General features: G+C 38.5%; 1 protein-coding gene across 6 annotated transcripts; it reads right to left on the bottom strand.

Moving 5' to 3' along the window:
- Nucleotides 1-2,353: 2,353 nt before the first annotated feature.
- LOC144529882 (transmembrane channel-like protein 6) lies at nucleotides 2,354-13,501 on the bottom strand. 6 transcript variants are annotated; one of them, XM_078269231.1, is made up of 19 exons: nucleotides 11,251-13,500; nucleotides 10,670-10,932; nucleotides 9,443-9,592; nucleotides 9,240-9,348; nucleotides 9,078-9,162; nucleotides 8,730-8,993; nucleotides 8,442-8,653; nucleotides 8,199-8,343; nucleotides 7,603-7,746; nucleotides 6,860-7,017; nucleotides 5,879-5,969; nucleotides 5,614-5,711; nucleotides 5,424-5,519; nucleotides 5,267-5,342; nucleotides 5,047-5,180; nucleotides 4,038-4,214; nucleotides 3,786-3,842; nucleotides 2,718-2,793; nucleotides 2,354-2,586 (listed from the first exon to the last, which is right to left on the bottom strand). In XM_078269231.1, the coding sequence occupies exons 1-19, from the start codon at nucleotides 11,298-11,300 to the stop codon at nucleotides 2,560-2,562; spliced, it is 2,412 nt and encodes an 803-aa protein (XP_078125357.1). In that variant the 5' UTR covers nucleotides 11,301-13,500; the 3' UTR covers nucleotides 2,354-2,559. The 6 variants fall into 6 exon arrangements, with proteins under 6 accessions (XP_078125357.1, XP_078125358.1, XP_078125359.1 ...); XM_078269232.1 differs by having other exon boundaries at nucleotides 3,764-3,842; nucleotides 11,251-13,499; XM_078269233.1 differs by lacking the exon at nucleotides 3,786-3,842.
- Between the last annotated feature and the right edge of the window lie 20 nt (nucleotides 13,502-13,521).

Below are 13,521 nucleotides of genomic sequence, written 5' to 3'. Positions count from 1 at the left end.
TATACAGTAAATGTTTGAGTTTGTAAAGAAAAATGCAAATACTGCTATTTTGAACAGCCTAATATTCATTTTTCTTCACTTTCTGTAAAGGTATAACACAAACTTGATCAATTTTGGTCATGTTTTGATTTGGAATTGAATGTGCAGTGTTCCCAATGCATTGTTATTATGGAATTAAAAGCTATTCTAAGGATTTTGAGCATTATTCACTTTTTTAAACAGACTGCTATTATTCTGAACACAACTGTATATCCTTGTGTTTTTTGTGTGGTTACAGAATATTTCACTGCAGCCACGTTGACTTTTCTTAGCCACGTTAGTTAACAATTTCTAAATTAATTCAAACATACATTTATGATTTTAAATTTAAAGACAAAGTTGCACGGTATTCGTTTATCCATCCAACTCATTATAACCACTGAGCATCTTCCAGTAAGTAGCCCAAGCCCATTGAACGGCGTGGTTGAGGCATAGCAACGGCTGCGGTGGCCTCCTCATCTGAATCCTCCATCTGAAAGATTTTTATAGTCAGCCAATGAAGACGCAGACAGCAAATGTAGCCTACGCTTTTAAAATCAAATACTGCTAAAAAAAAACACTAACACACAAACATTGCTTTTTACAAGTTTTCTAATTTTATGTCCGTTATGAGAACAGGCAGGAGAGAAACCGCTCACCTTTGGACTAACAACTTGTTTTACTTCCACATCGCCTCCAATGTAGGAGGACCAGCCCATTCTGCTCTGTCCACTTCATCCTCTGTAGACAACCTCACATACGCCACTGCCTTCTTTCCCTCCAAGTTGGAGCGCATCTTAATCTGGAATCCAATCATCAGGAGGGAATTTGTATAATTAAGTGACAAAATCTAGATCTTCACAATTAATTGAAAATGTAACAAAAAAAAATATAATAAAGCATTCTCTTTTCAGTTACCTTACATGCTGTGAAAGTGCCCCATTCTCGAAAGTAAGCTTGTACATATTTCATTTACATAGGGGTTCAGCTCTTTTATAACCAACCAATGGTCCTGTTAAATGATGAAAAATCATAACCTTCATGACATAATGTAGTTCAGGTCAAAAAGATAAAAAATGAAGTTATGGGAATGAGAGAAATTGTTTACCAGTTCATAATGTTTAGCAAAAGCGGCAACATATTTCTTTGGAAGACTGATGTACACTCTTGTTTTAGATGTCTTCACTTCCATTATCTGGAGGGAAAAATTGGTTGGGAGATTTTTTATAACACTGTGCTTGTGGGGAGGATCGTAAAACAATTACGAAATAATAAAAAAATTAGATCATTTAAGAATGTTTTAACAAGGACTTGCAAAAATCAAAAGTACGATTGCTTTACAATGTAACATTACATTTATGTGAAATTAGGAACATCATTTTTTAGTACATGAAATCAAGAAAGCTGGTACTTACCAGAGGTCGTTACGGAGAGGTTTAGCAACCCGCTCTTCCAAGTAGACCAACTCTCCAAGTACAGAGTAACTTGCTGTGGAGTGGGTTTATATATTGGGATTTTTCTTGTGACGTTTACTGGGACAAGACTGAGTGGCTAGTCAAAGAGTTACCCAACTTGTTCAGCAGCCAGGGGAAAAGTAAATGCCAAAGAAATTGTTGACATTGAGAACTTGGTAATGGAGCTGCAGACTTAACAGCAAGTTTGTTTGATGTGTGACATCAGTGTAGTACAGGTTTTCAGCTGTAGTCAATTGTGTAACATGTAATAACAATCCATTGTTTACCTTCTCCATTTTTGCTTTTTTTAAAAAACACCAGCTTCGTAGTTATTTTTTTGATGTATCATTTTTTATTCTCAGCATACATTAACATTTTACATAACATTGTGTTGAACGTGTTTTTAGAAAATCTTGAGATGCTACAAGAAAACATTTTACACTCTTTGTTCTGTAAAGCATGCTTGGAGGAAACTTAGGGCACAGCTACAATAAGGATGTTGCATTTAGTAGTTCATGTTGATAGCAGTATGTTGTAATGCGCGGTTATTTCCCCATTCTGCTGGCTGTGGTAGCAATTGTTTGACACGGACACATCACAAAAAAGTGCTAAATATTCATTTGTTTGTTTGTGTTCTGGTGAATGACATGGAGGAATACTTGTAGTGTTTGGGCCAATCAGATACAATGTTTTCAAATAAGTTGACAGTTGCATGTTGTCGAATTTTCCAAAAACGCATCAAGAGAGTTCCTCATTCCAATAACACGTTAGATGTGTTCAAACAAATGTATTTTCATACAACATGTTCAAGATCATTATTCATAAGCATTAACAGAATTTGAAAAATAACTACACATAAAAAAAACATACATCCTGAGAGAGAGAGAGAGAGAGAGACGCCAGATTAGTTTCTCCAGTACATTAAGAAGCTAAACATTATGGAATAGATTTGAAATTAATACACTTTACTGTTACTGGTTTTGCTTTGACTTGTGTTCTCATTGTAGCTGACATTCCATTTGACGTTGACAACCATCTGTCAATGCCGAGATGCTTGTCACTGCTAAGTTAATAACTTTGCATTGCTTCAGTGTGTATATTGTTCAGCCACAGACTGGGTGGAGAAAAAGAGGAAAACTGTTGTGGTCACATGAGATTGTAAGCGAGGTCATAAAAAAAAAAAAAAGTGTGCAAACAAAGACTGTTACAACCACACAGATGATATACAGTTTTCAGACTACCCACCTTAAGGGGAAACCAGACCACTCCGTTCATGAATGGCTTGCAAATTGGTGATGAGGAACTGTTTATCTTTACCCTCCTGTACACAACAGAAAATATACACATATACAATAAGATTAATATCAACATACTGTACAGTCATTGGTTTTTAGACATGCTAGCAAATGTTTCTTGCAAATGTCAACTTTTTAATTGATTGTTTAGACTTTGGTAATGCCCTTACTTTACCTCTAGCGTAGCATTTGTTTTTTTCATGGCATGTCTCGACAACTTTTGGATAGATTGCTATGTAATTTGGTAGAGATATCCATGGTGCCCCAAGAATGATTCCTACCAACTTTGGTGATCCCCCAATTTTTCCTCTAGTGTCACTGGAAAGTCAGATTTTTTAGGTATTATGGACTATATGGGTTACCAAGGGTGTCTCCCTCAGGATGAACTGTAATTGTTTTGGTATCCTTTAATTTTTCCTCTAGCGCCATCATCAGATCGACATTTTAATTTGTCCAATATGGTTTATTAGCGATCACTGATGACATTTCCATCTGCCTCAGTTGTAAATTTTCCTAATGAGCAACTGCTCTTTAAGACAATTTATACTAAATTACGATGGTGAACATTTTGAACATTACACCTGCTAAACATCAGCATGGTAACATTGTTAGCATGCTGACATAAGGTTAGCATTTGGCTCAAAGCCTAAGTACAGCCTACAGAGCTACTACGTTACTGCAATGGAGGAAGCTGCAGTTTCAGGACTACAGTGATAAGACCGCATTTCTACAACGCTATTTACCAAAACGAAACTGGAATACTGCACAAATGTCAACACGTAAGCTAGCAGCTAGCTAGCAATGAAGGATTAAGTTAAAAGACAGGGTTTAGGTAACTACATTCCAGCATTTACACAAAAAACTAGGGTCCCAGGAATGTGGTCCTGAAACTGGAGCTTCCTCTATTACAGGAACATGTATGAACTATTACTAGCATCCCTGCTAGAAAGAAAAAAACAGCATAGACCAGCATATATAGCTGTCGATTAAGCATACATTTTCAATTTGCTTTTCTAACCGACTGATGATTCTCCTTTGGCCATCAATAACCTGAGTGTGAAAATATATCACCATTCTGAAAATACAGAAAGCATAAGAGATCAGTTCAAATTGAAAGAGCATAAACATTATTAAGACACAGTAAATGTTTCTAGAAGGCAGACACTTTGTTAATAGCATTACCACCACAATACATTAATAACAATACAACGAATGAATACAATGAAAAATCATCATATAAAAATTATTACATCCCCATGTCACCACTTACAGAAAGACTCCAGTGGCGAGGAATAAGAACAGTGGGTTCTCCACCAGAGAGTTGTAGGCCCTGCTGAGCCAAGACAGGATCGGGTGGGCGTTCTCCAGCTCCTGGGCCCACTGCTGCCCGGACTGAAACATTGTAGTGAGATTCCTAAAAGGACCACACCCTGACGAAGGTTTAATCCTGTGGGCATCAGATTGATTTGAAAATATGGTGCCGTTTGTAATTATTTGGATAATAACAACTTTTCAATTGCTCTAAACTCAAGCACATTGGATTTAAAGATGAGAATAGCTTGGGTTGTTATTCTAGATCTGTGGTAACGTATCACATAAAGAGAGCAGAACCATTAATGTGTTAGTCCATCACGCGATAGTTTCCCTAGCCCATTCAATTCAAGACATAAATCATTAAAAGGAATAGTGTAACAGAGACATGAGAGTGGTATCAATGTTCTCATCTAACTCTCACTAAGAAAGCAAATGAGTATATTTTCCCAAAATGTGTTGACTACTTTGAGCTGTAGATTAATACACATTGTGATTCATCATAATGAAGGAATATGTCACAGAGTGTAACTCTGATGCTAATTGATGTGTTTATTACAACAATGGATGTCTATGGCACAAAATAATAGCTATATTAGGCACACAAACTTACTTGTTAGTAGTTTAAATGATTGTTGGTTTTGGTCTTTTCATGGGATTTGTGACAATAAAAAACAGAATATAGCCCCAGCCTTACACTACTAGGATACAAGGATAAGGGTAATATCTAGTATTTGTATTTATTAGGAACATCAGCTAATGTAAACATGGTGAAACTGAAATGGGATTCTCCTTTTAGTCACTGTTATATTTTCAATTTAACATACACTTCAAGTACAGTAAATGCCTGCAGTATATTGAGAGAGTCTTTATGTTGAAAGTCTGTTTTCAGAAAGCTGCGTGTCTGAGATTGTGGACTTCATGCTTACTTTGTCATTATGAGAGGGGACAGTGTTTGTTGTACTCACGTCCAAATTGTGTAAGTGACAGACACGGCAGCGCCAAGAAATGAGGGGAAGCACAAAAGAGAAACGAAAAATGTTGTCATCTGATTGGCCCTCCAGGGCTTCCTCGATGCCTGACAGTTCAGCACCAGACTGCTCTTTTGAAGAAACCAGAGGAAGAATGTGAAGTGTATCATACAAGTCAGTGTCTGTACAATGTTGAAACAACACCTGCTGTACTTACCTTCTTCATGTAGAATAGCACAAACAGTTTTATGATCTGGACTGCAGGAAGCAGTGGAGCAAACAGCACCCCGAACCTGGGAAGAACTGAAGATCATTAATGTTTATTTAAACTTTTATTTGTTAAATAAGTGTTGGGTGTAATGTTGCATCATTACCAAGTAAGGGTTTGGCCATATATGAGTTCCAGCACATTACGAGCAATGTCAAACACTGGCATCCTGTTCCTTTTCAGCACTTGCTTGGTAAAGAGCCTAGATGGAAGACGCAAAACATTCAGTGAATGGTTTTATAAACAGCAAACAACAGAATCAAGTTACGTGATTCGTGGGTAAAGCGCCAACTTGCCTCCACAGGAACTCTCCGAAAAAAGTGTAAAGCACTGTGAAGACAAAGTCCATCAGGAGCAAGCGATACAGTTCTTGCCCCACAAAGGTCTCCCAACACTAAAGGACAACAGAAACATATTGTAAAGATCACATCATAAGGGAGAATTGGGTCAAAACCAAACATGTAATTACTTATTGTGTCTAAATCCTTAAGAACATTGCATAGTGTCGCTCCACAACTACAATTATGAGAAGTTTAAAATGTATATGAGAATGTTTTTAACCTGTAAACCATAAAGTTCTGGTTCCACAGCAATTCTCCCCAGCCAGCGGAAACACAGCACTCCAACAATACTGACTTTCAACAACAGGTTCCTGAGAAAATAATGATTACAGCCATGATTATTGCTAAAAAAAAAAAAAAAGTAATATTTTAAGGCTAGACACAGCAGGCAAAAACTGGATAATTGGATTTATGGGCTGGCATTTCAGGTTGGCACTGGATTTGGGCTATTTTGCTTCCATAACATTTATTTTTTCAGACTAATGAAAAGAAAACATCCAAAATACACATTTAGGTGTTTATTTTTATTAATTAATAGTTCATTTTATTTTCATTTTGCTTCTACCCTGCACTTTGGGACTAATCTGTCAGTGAAAAGAGCTCTACAAATAAAATGTATATTATTATTATTATTATTATAATAATAATCATCATCTATTTGCATTTTTATTGAGGGTATAGGATATACGCCTATGCATATAGAGCTATAGGATGCTGTTGTGTTTGTAAATAGTGGTTCCAATTAAAATGTAATCTATGGAATTTTACAACATATCTTTAAAGGCTGTGTTTTCAAAAAGTTTATTCTCATAAACAGACATGTAATGATTCATTTGGGTGATATACAAGGGGAATACATAATATTAGATAAATATTCTCTACACTACAATAATACTTCATAGAATGAAATTGAAGAGGGATAATTAAAGCTAAAGTTTATAATAAGACACTGAAAGCTCCAGATTTAAACGACTGACTGAAATAAATGGTAGAGATAACATTTTATGAGTCTATGTACAGAAACTTTAAATAAGTGGAGGGAACATTTTTTGGTCTCTCCCAATTTTGTATGTGCTCGTTATTTTTATTTGTTTTTTTAAAACTTAAATGCCAAAAAAATCTTCTATGCAAATAAAACAAAATTAAAAGAACATTTATTTTCTAAAACATTGGCTGCGTTTCATGCAGTTCTTTTTCTCACCTAAAGATGGAGACGTAGACGAGAACACTGGGTGAGTCATAATTCTCGACCCAAGCACACAGATTGAAGAGGCCCGGGAGTAACAGGTTAATGCCTGACACCACTGCAGCCAAGAGCAGCAGCTCAGTTTCTTTCAAATGACTCGGTTTAATGGCATCCTGTGAAAGAAAATGGACAAATTACTGTAATAACTGCAGACACCTCATGAGAGAAACTAAAGTTGAAAAGACCTCTGAATCTGATTCTTTTGGGAACAACAAAGAAACAAGATAACTCCGATTCGGGTTACCAAGATTTATTTAGAAAGCAAAAATCACAGGTTTCAGAAAGTCAAGAAACAATCATTGGCTAACTGGTCTGTTCTAAAATAGAAAGTATATCTTGCTCTCAGCAGGACACTTGTGTTTTGTGTCTCTGGCAGTGTGCGCGCAAAGTTGAACAAATACTAGTTCCCTCAATGTTTTACCAGTTGATTAAAGTTGCCACGTCAGGTGAGGATGCAGGAATTTCTCCAAAAGTAGGAAATAGTTTAGGAACCACTATGTTGAACATACTCTTGAATTTGTGCTGATTCTCACGCTTAGCAGTTTTGTAAAAACCCAACAGACCAAAAGTGATAAAACATCTACCGACAAAGAAAAAGAAGAAGTAAATAAACTGCAATTGTAAGGCACTTCTTTAGCAGAGCTGTCTTGAGAAATGTGCATGAAATCTGTCATGGCTGGCTACACAGCACCTCTAACCTCTGACAGGCAGTGGACTGCCATAGCGCTCAGGAAGATGGTTGCCAGACATGTAGCCCATGCCACCAGGTGCACCATGAGGCAGCAGAATTGCTGCATGCAGCTCTTTTTATTTTCTCCATGGAACATCTCAGACAGCAGTTCCTGTTGGAAGAGCAGCAGTTTGTAAGGATCTTGGTGACATATTCAGTTGATTATGTTTAGAACAGGATATTAAAACATCATTCCTTCATAAGAAAATGGCCTTCTTCAGCCTCTTTGTGCATGTTGAGGAGCCTACAGCTAAACAGTCACAAGCTTCCTGTGTTGAACTGGGTTGGTTTGTGGTTGGGTAGGAGACTTAGAGGGAAGTGACACACTGTTTTCAATATGCCTTGTTCACCATGGCCTGTGCTATGTGTCACCAAAAATGTAAACTTAAAAACTTCCTGTGTGACATGGAAGCTATGCAAATTATGTCAAATATCTATCACTGAGGATCATTAAAGATTATTATCTGCTTTAAGAGAAGTATGTGTAGCCAGTTTGTTGGAATCATCATCTCGACTTCTGAAATCAGTTTGTATTTATATCAAAAATCTCTCTCTCTCTCTCACCTTGAGCTGAGTACTGATTTTCTCAGACTGCAGTCTGACAGACGACTTCTTGCTGACTTTAAAGTCCCAGAAGCAGAAAACTTTTATCGCCAGATTCCCATTAGACTTGAGGACTTGAAAACCTCTCCCGAAGGCCTTGGACATGCTGCGGGAGAACAATTTAGCAATACACAGATGAAGTAAAATAAGGTCTATAAGTTACATAGATAAGTTATTTTGTAAGTAATCTATTTATTGTCCAACCTGTACACGAGGATGATGCAGATTGTGACGAAGGCGATGGTGATGGTAAAGAAATAGGCTGCAGGTATACTGTACGGCACTTTCTGGGGCTTGTTGGAATCACAGACTGGCAGATCAGGGGATTCAGCAGCAGTGGAGTTAACAGCTCGACAATTTTTGGGAATGGTGTTGGTGTAGTAGCCATAAAACATCACACTCTGAGAGAGGTAGCCCTGAGGCAACAGATAGTTAATTTTTAAGAGAGTGCCACAGAAATAAGCATGCTCATACTGCTGTGATGTATCTTACAGTGCCTGCGAGAAGCTCAAGGCCAGTGAAACTGTCGAGATCAGAATCATGAGGACGAGGAGGAGGGTTGACGGCTTGAGGGAAGACCAGGAACAGGCCGTTGATGACGAAGAGGAGGAGGTTAAAGAGCAGGAGGGTCCGGAGAAACAGGAAGTAGGAAAGTACCCCGGTTCCGAAACGTCCGCTCAGTCTCTTTATGGGTGAATGCCACAGCTTGAGGGAAGTGAGGACAGGTAGGCAGCTAAACAGGCAGTGATGCCAAGTCTGGGGGGAGAAAAACATGAGTGAAGGACTGATACACAAATAAAAATGGTTTATATCTTATGTAGCACACTTATTTGTACTCACCCTTGAAATTGACATACTTAGACGACTGTAGCATGGGATATTTCCGATGAGTGAACTCTCAGCTACATCACTAAAAGCAAGTTGCCTGATAAAAGATAAGAAGTTACCACAGTGCTTGTAGCTTTATTTTGCAGGGCATTGAATGTTCAGTGCCACATGTACCTGACTTCCATCTTATCTGCCAGGCTGAGCGGCGAGGCTCGCAGCTTGCTCATGCCCTCGCTCACTGAGAGGCCTCGGAGGATGGACACCAACTGCTCCTTCTTGTTTTCTGTAAACCAAAAAATAGAAACGACCAAATTACTGACACATTCAAAGACGAGTTGCTGCAGCCAACACTGAATCTCAGTTCAGTTTCTGTAGACCTTCATTACTGATTTCCTCCTCGATATTGGCCTGGACAAAGTCTTCCTGCATTGGTCTGGAGGGCTGAGAAGAATCTTGGCAGGTTTGGTGTTGGTGTAACCGAGACAGGTTTCTGGCATGTCGGGGAATTACTGCAGCACTATTTATTCCTGTGTGGACAAGGAACAGTCACTTTAATACCTCGAATATGTGTATAGATTGTAGCAGATACCCGGACATTAGTCTCACTTTGCCAGACCGTCCTCCAATGCGCGCTGAAGGAGAGTCTGGCTACTCCACATAATCTTAAAAAATAAGAGAATCGTCATGGGCAGTGCTAAACTCCGCACAGAGCCACTTTTTCACACACACACACACGAGGGGAGGGAGCGCACACACACGGCGCTGCAGGCCCTAGAGCTCCATCAGGGCCTCGGCATTTGGTAGTCCAGTAACGGTGACTTTGCACGAGTATGGAGTGCCGTGGGCTGCCAGCCGTGACGGAGCTCCATCTACCTGTGATGGTCTGTAAAGGAGGGCAGGCCAGGCGGCAAGGCAGCAACACAGGCAGCACTGGCCGCTAAACTCTGACACACAGTCGGACAAAATTTGTAATTAGCCATCAATTTTCGTAAAACAGCCCATATTTGACCTCTACATAGTTGATTTCTCGCATAAAAATGTCTCAGAAGTGAATTTAGTGATGAAATAGCAGACGAACAATGTATAAAATTTCGGAGATCTGCACGATCTAGATTCACAAGACAAACTGGTCCCAGATCAGTTAGTGGCCTATGTAAATGTTGGGGCGTTACAAAGATAGAAGATATAGAGCCAAATAAGGTAGGAGTTCAGGAGTTGACGTCAACTTTTAGCTTTGTTGAGATTTGCCCATTTTCAGCAGCAGTTTCAAAGATTTAAAGAGGGGTCAATGGGACTTTGAGGTTCTCTGTATGTTCTTTTTATCCACCAAACTGTCGTAATTCAACTATGACAATGCCCATTGCATATACTATGCACTAAACCGTTCAGACTCTTTTTTCTTATGTTAAACAGCTATTTTGTATATTTGTTTCTGTTTTTATTGTTTGTCTCATATTAATGTTCAATATGTTTGTTTATGTATGCACCAACCACCAAGGCAAATTCCTTGTAAGTGTTACTTACTTGGCAATACATACTTGTCTGATTCTGATATCAACATTGCCAAGAAACAAATAGGACAGTAGAGGAAGGTTTCATCTCACCAGCAGTGCGACTGGGCATTGAGGCAAGGACTTTTAAGGTAGCAGCTGACCAGTGATGCCTCTGTAGACAGCTCATCTGCTCCCTGTCGAGTGTCTCGTCTCTCATGTGGCTGCTTGCAGTAAGTGGCAGTTGTTCTGTATTTATACGCGTGCATTCCCTAAAAACGTCCATTTGTAGGGTTTGAGGACACCTCTGGGTGCTGACTGCTGGCTCTGCAACAAGCTGGAAGGAGTCCTGACCTGGTTCACTTTCTCCCAGGTTCCTGAGGGAGAGTAACCATCAGAGGAAATAATGACCCAGAGTCCCCAAAGGCTTCCGATTGCTTTCCAGTTCTAAATACTTAAGAGCAAGATGCCTAAAATAATAACACGGAGTCGAGAACATCAAGAAGATAAAACTAAACTAAAATCTAGTTTTTAGTAACACAATTTGATTAAAGAAATCAATCAATGTTTATACATGGTAACATCTACATTATGTTTAGTGCTTCCGAAGACAAAATGAAAACAAATATGCAGAGGAAACAACAGTTGGGTACAACTAAACAACAGAAAGTAAAGAAACTCTCAAAAGGACTTACTCAAAGTCAGACTCTGAATCCGTTTGACAAATGTTGACACTGTATGCCATGGTCCTCGATGAGCTCCGTTTATTTAAAACACACAGCTCCCAGTGTCAAAGACTTTACCATCAGTCACATAGTGTATCACAGGGCAGTGGGTTTATTACTAACATTGTAGCAGGCTATTCTTGGCTTTTTGTCAAAACCCATCATACAGACTTCCTCTCTCTCACTCAGCACAGCTGTGTCTAATTTGCAAGTTATCTGCATGTTACTGATGAAGTGCAATCAAAGCATCTCTGACATGCCTTGTAAATAAATATAATATTAATAATACTATTTAATATGTATATTATATATAATATATATATATATATAATATTTAATACTAATTGGAAAAAGTGCCACTGCAGGTGTCAGTATGGTATTATTTTGTCAGCTTTGATGATTAGTGGAGTTCATGTTTGACCAGACTAACCTGAGTGTATTAGTGTTCACTGCCATCCAGTGGTCACATGCAGGAACTGCAATACTGCATTCAATAAATATAGTACTGCCTAAAGCAGGGGTGTCAAACTCAATTTCACTAAGGGCCACACTGGAAAAAGAGAATCACATCCAAGGGCCAGACATGTATAGTTTATTGACATGCTTTTATTTCATCGAAAAAGTAAAATATCTTTGACTCAATTATTGCATGTCTCATATAGTCATCTCACTTACAGTTTGGTCCACATAAAGCCCTGAAAAAGTGAGCAAAAAAGTTCCAAAGCCATCCTAGAATTTAGCAAATCAAGCAAAACAATGATTACATTTTCTAAGTAGGCTACCACACAGCTGACTCTCAACAACCTCTTTCACAGCAAGAATATGCAAACTCTGGTTCTGTGGGAATTTTTGAGTCTCAAAGTCGGCAAATTTGCCAAATTCTGCTCTGAGTGTCGTGTAATTGCAAGTTGAAAAACAGTTTCGCATGTTTTTGGTTTGGTGCACAACTAGGTGGGCCAAAATGTATTGTGAACCTAAATTGATATGCAGACCAGATCAGAATGAGGGGCCGGATTTGGCCCACGGGCCTTGAGTTTGACACATATGGCCTTAAGTGAGCACTGGGTGATTCTATTGTTATGGCCTTTTTCGAAAAAAGCCGGACCCAGAGAAAATAAACTAAAATATAACTTCACTTTTAAAAAAAAGAACTAAACAAAATGTCTTGTGTGATTATCTAGGGGTTAAAATAAATGCGGAACTATAGCCATAGCCCACATTTGCAATATTACATTTTTGTTATTATGTTTTTTATATAATTATTTTTTGTTGTCTTTTGTTATGGGAAAAAAATGTATATTTTTACATATTACTATTATTTAGAGGTATTATTGCTAGGGGTATATTGAGGGTAGTAAATATGAATACTACTAACATTACACTCATGTTAATAGTAAACCTATCTGCATTAATAACATCATATTTGGAAATGTTTTTACGGTTTTAAGTCTGTTTTGTTGAATGCCATGTCTGTGCTGTTGCATTTTGGCAAATTCCAAAGACATCTTTTATCTATATGTAGGCCTACCTTTGCACCTTGTAAAATAAATAGCCCTGCCATGTTCCATTCCCCATAGCCTCATGCGTTAGTCCACCTGGGGGCTCAAAGTCACTGCTCATGCCTAGAGTTACAAAATGGTTCTTTCTTCTTTGAGGTTTTAGCCTATGGCAGTTGGCCTCCACACTGTTGCATTACTGCCTCCTTTAGATTTTACTCTCCCTCCGTTTCCATTCATCTTAAACTCGTCTTTCCAGCCCAGCCCCAATAAAAAACTAATTAACACTTTCCTTCCTTGACCATTCTCTAATATAGGGCTTACTTTTAACATTACTCTGATCTCCCTATTTCCTGTAATTGTGTCACCATTTCTTGCCTTTCCTGTGTACATTTTCTGCATGACAGAAGGACATGCTCAACTGTTATAGCCTTCTGACATCAGAACACAAGAGCACAAGACCCATTGGGTGTTTTTAATGAAAAGTGTAGCCTACTTTTTTGGAGTGTAAAATGTTTCCCTTTTATTGCGTTATTCCAAATACTGTTTCCACTGCTGATTTGCCTTTCTCCAAACTTCCCTCTGATTTTGATAATTTAATATTGACTTCAACAGTTCCCTATTTTACTGCCTCTTTTGCCAACCTGGCTGCTCGCTTTTTTCCGAGGATACCTGAATGTGCTGGGACCCACCAGCGTTATTTTCCCCCCTGTCTAACCATTAACCAATATTTCCGGTGTACTTC

The sequence above is a fragment of the Sander vitreus genome, chromosome 15 (genome assembly GCF_031162955.1).
Source record: "Sander vitreus isolate 19-12246 chromosome 15, sanVit1, whole genome shotgun sequence".
Lineage (NCBI taxonomy): Eukaryota > Metazoa > Chordata > Actinopteri > Perciformes > Percidae > Sander > Sander vitreus.
Note: the sequence above shows the minus strand (reverse complement) of the source record. Positions and strands in the feature narration are given on the sequence as shown.

Excerpts from the sequence above, each read along its gene's own strand:
- LOC144529882 (XM_078269231.1), bottom strand. The coding sequence starts at position 11,300 with ATGGCATACAGTGTCAACATTTGTCAAACGGATTCAGAGTCTGACTTT. Across the intron at positions 7,018-7,602 it reads CAGTCCACTGCCTGTCAGAG|GATGCCATTAAACCGAGTCA; the intron begins GTTAGAGGTGCT and ends TTTCTTTCACAG. Across the intron at positions 4,215-5,046 it reads GTCACTTACACAATTTGGAC|GATTAAACCTTCGTCAGGGT; the intron begins GTGAGTACAACA and ends TGATGCCCACAG.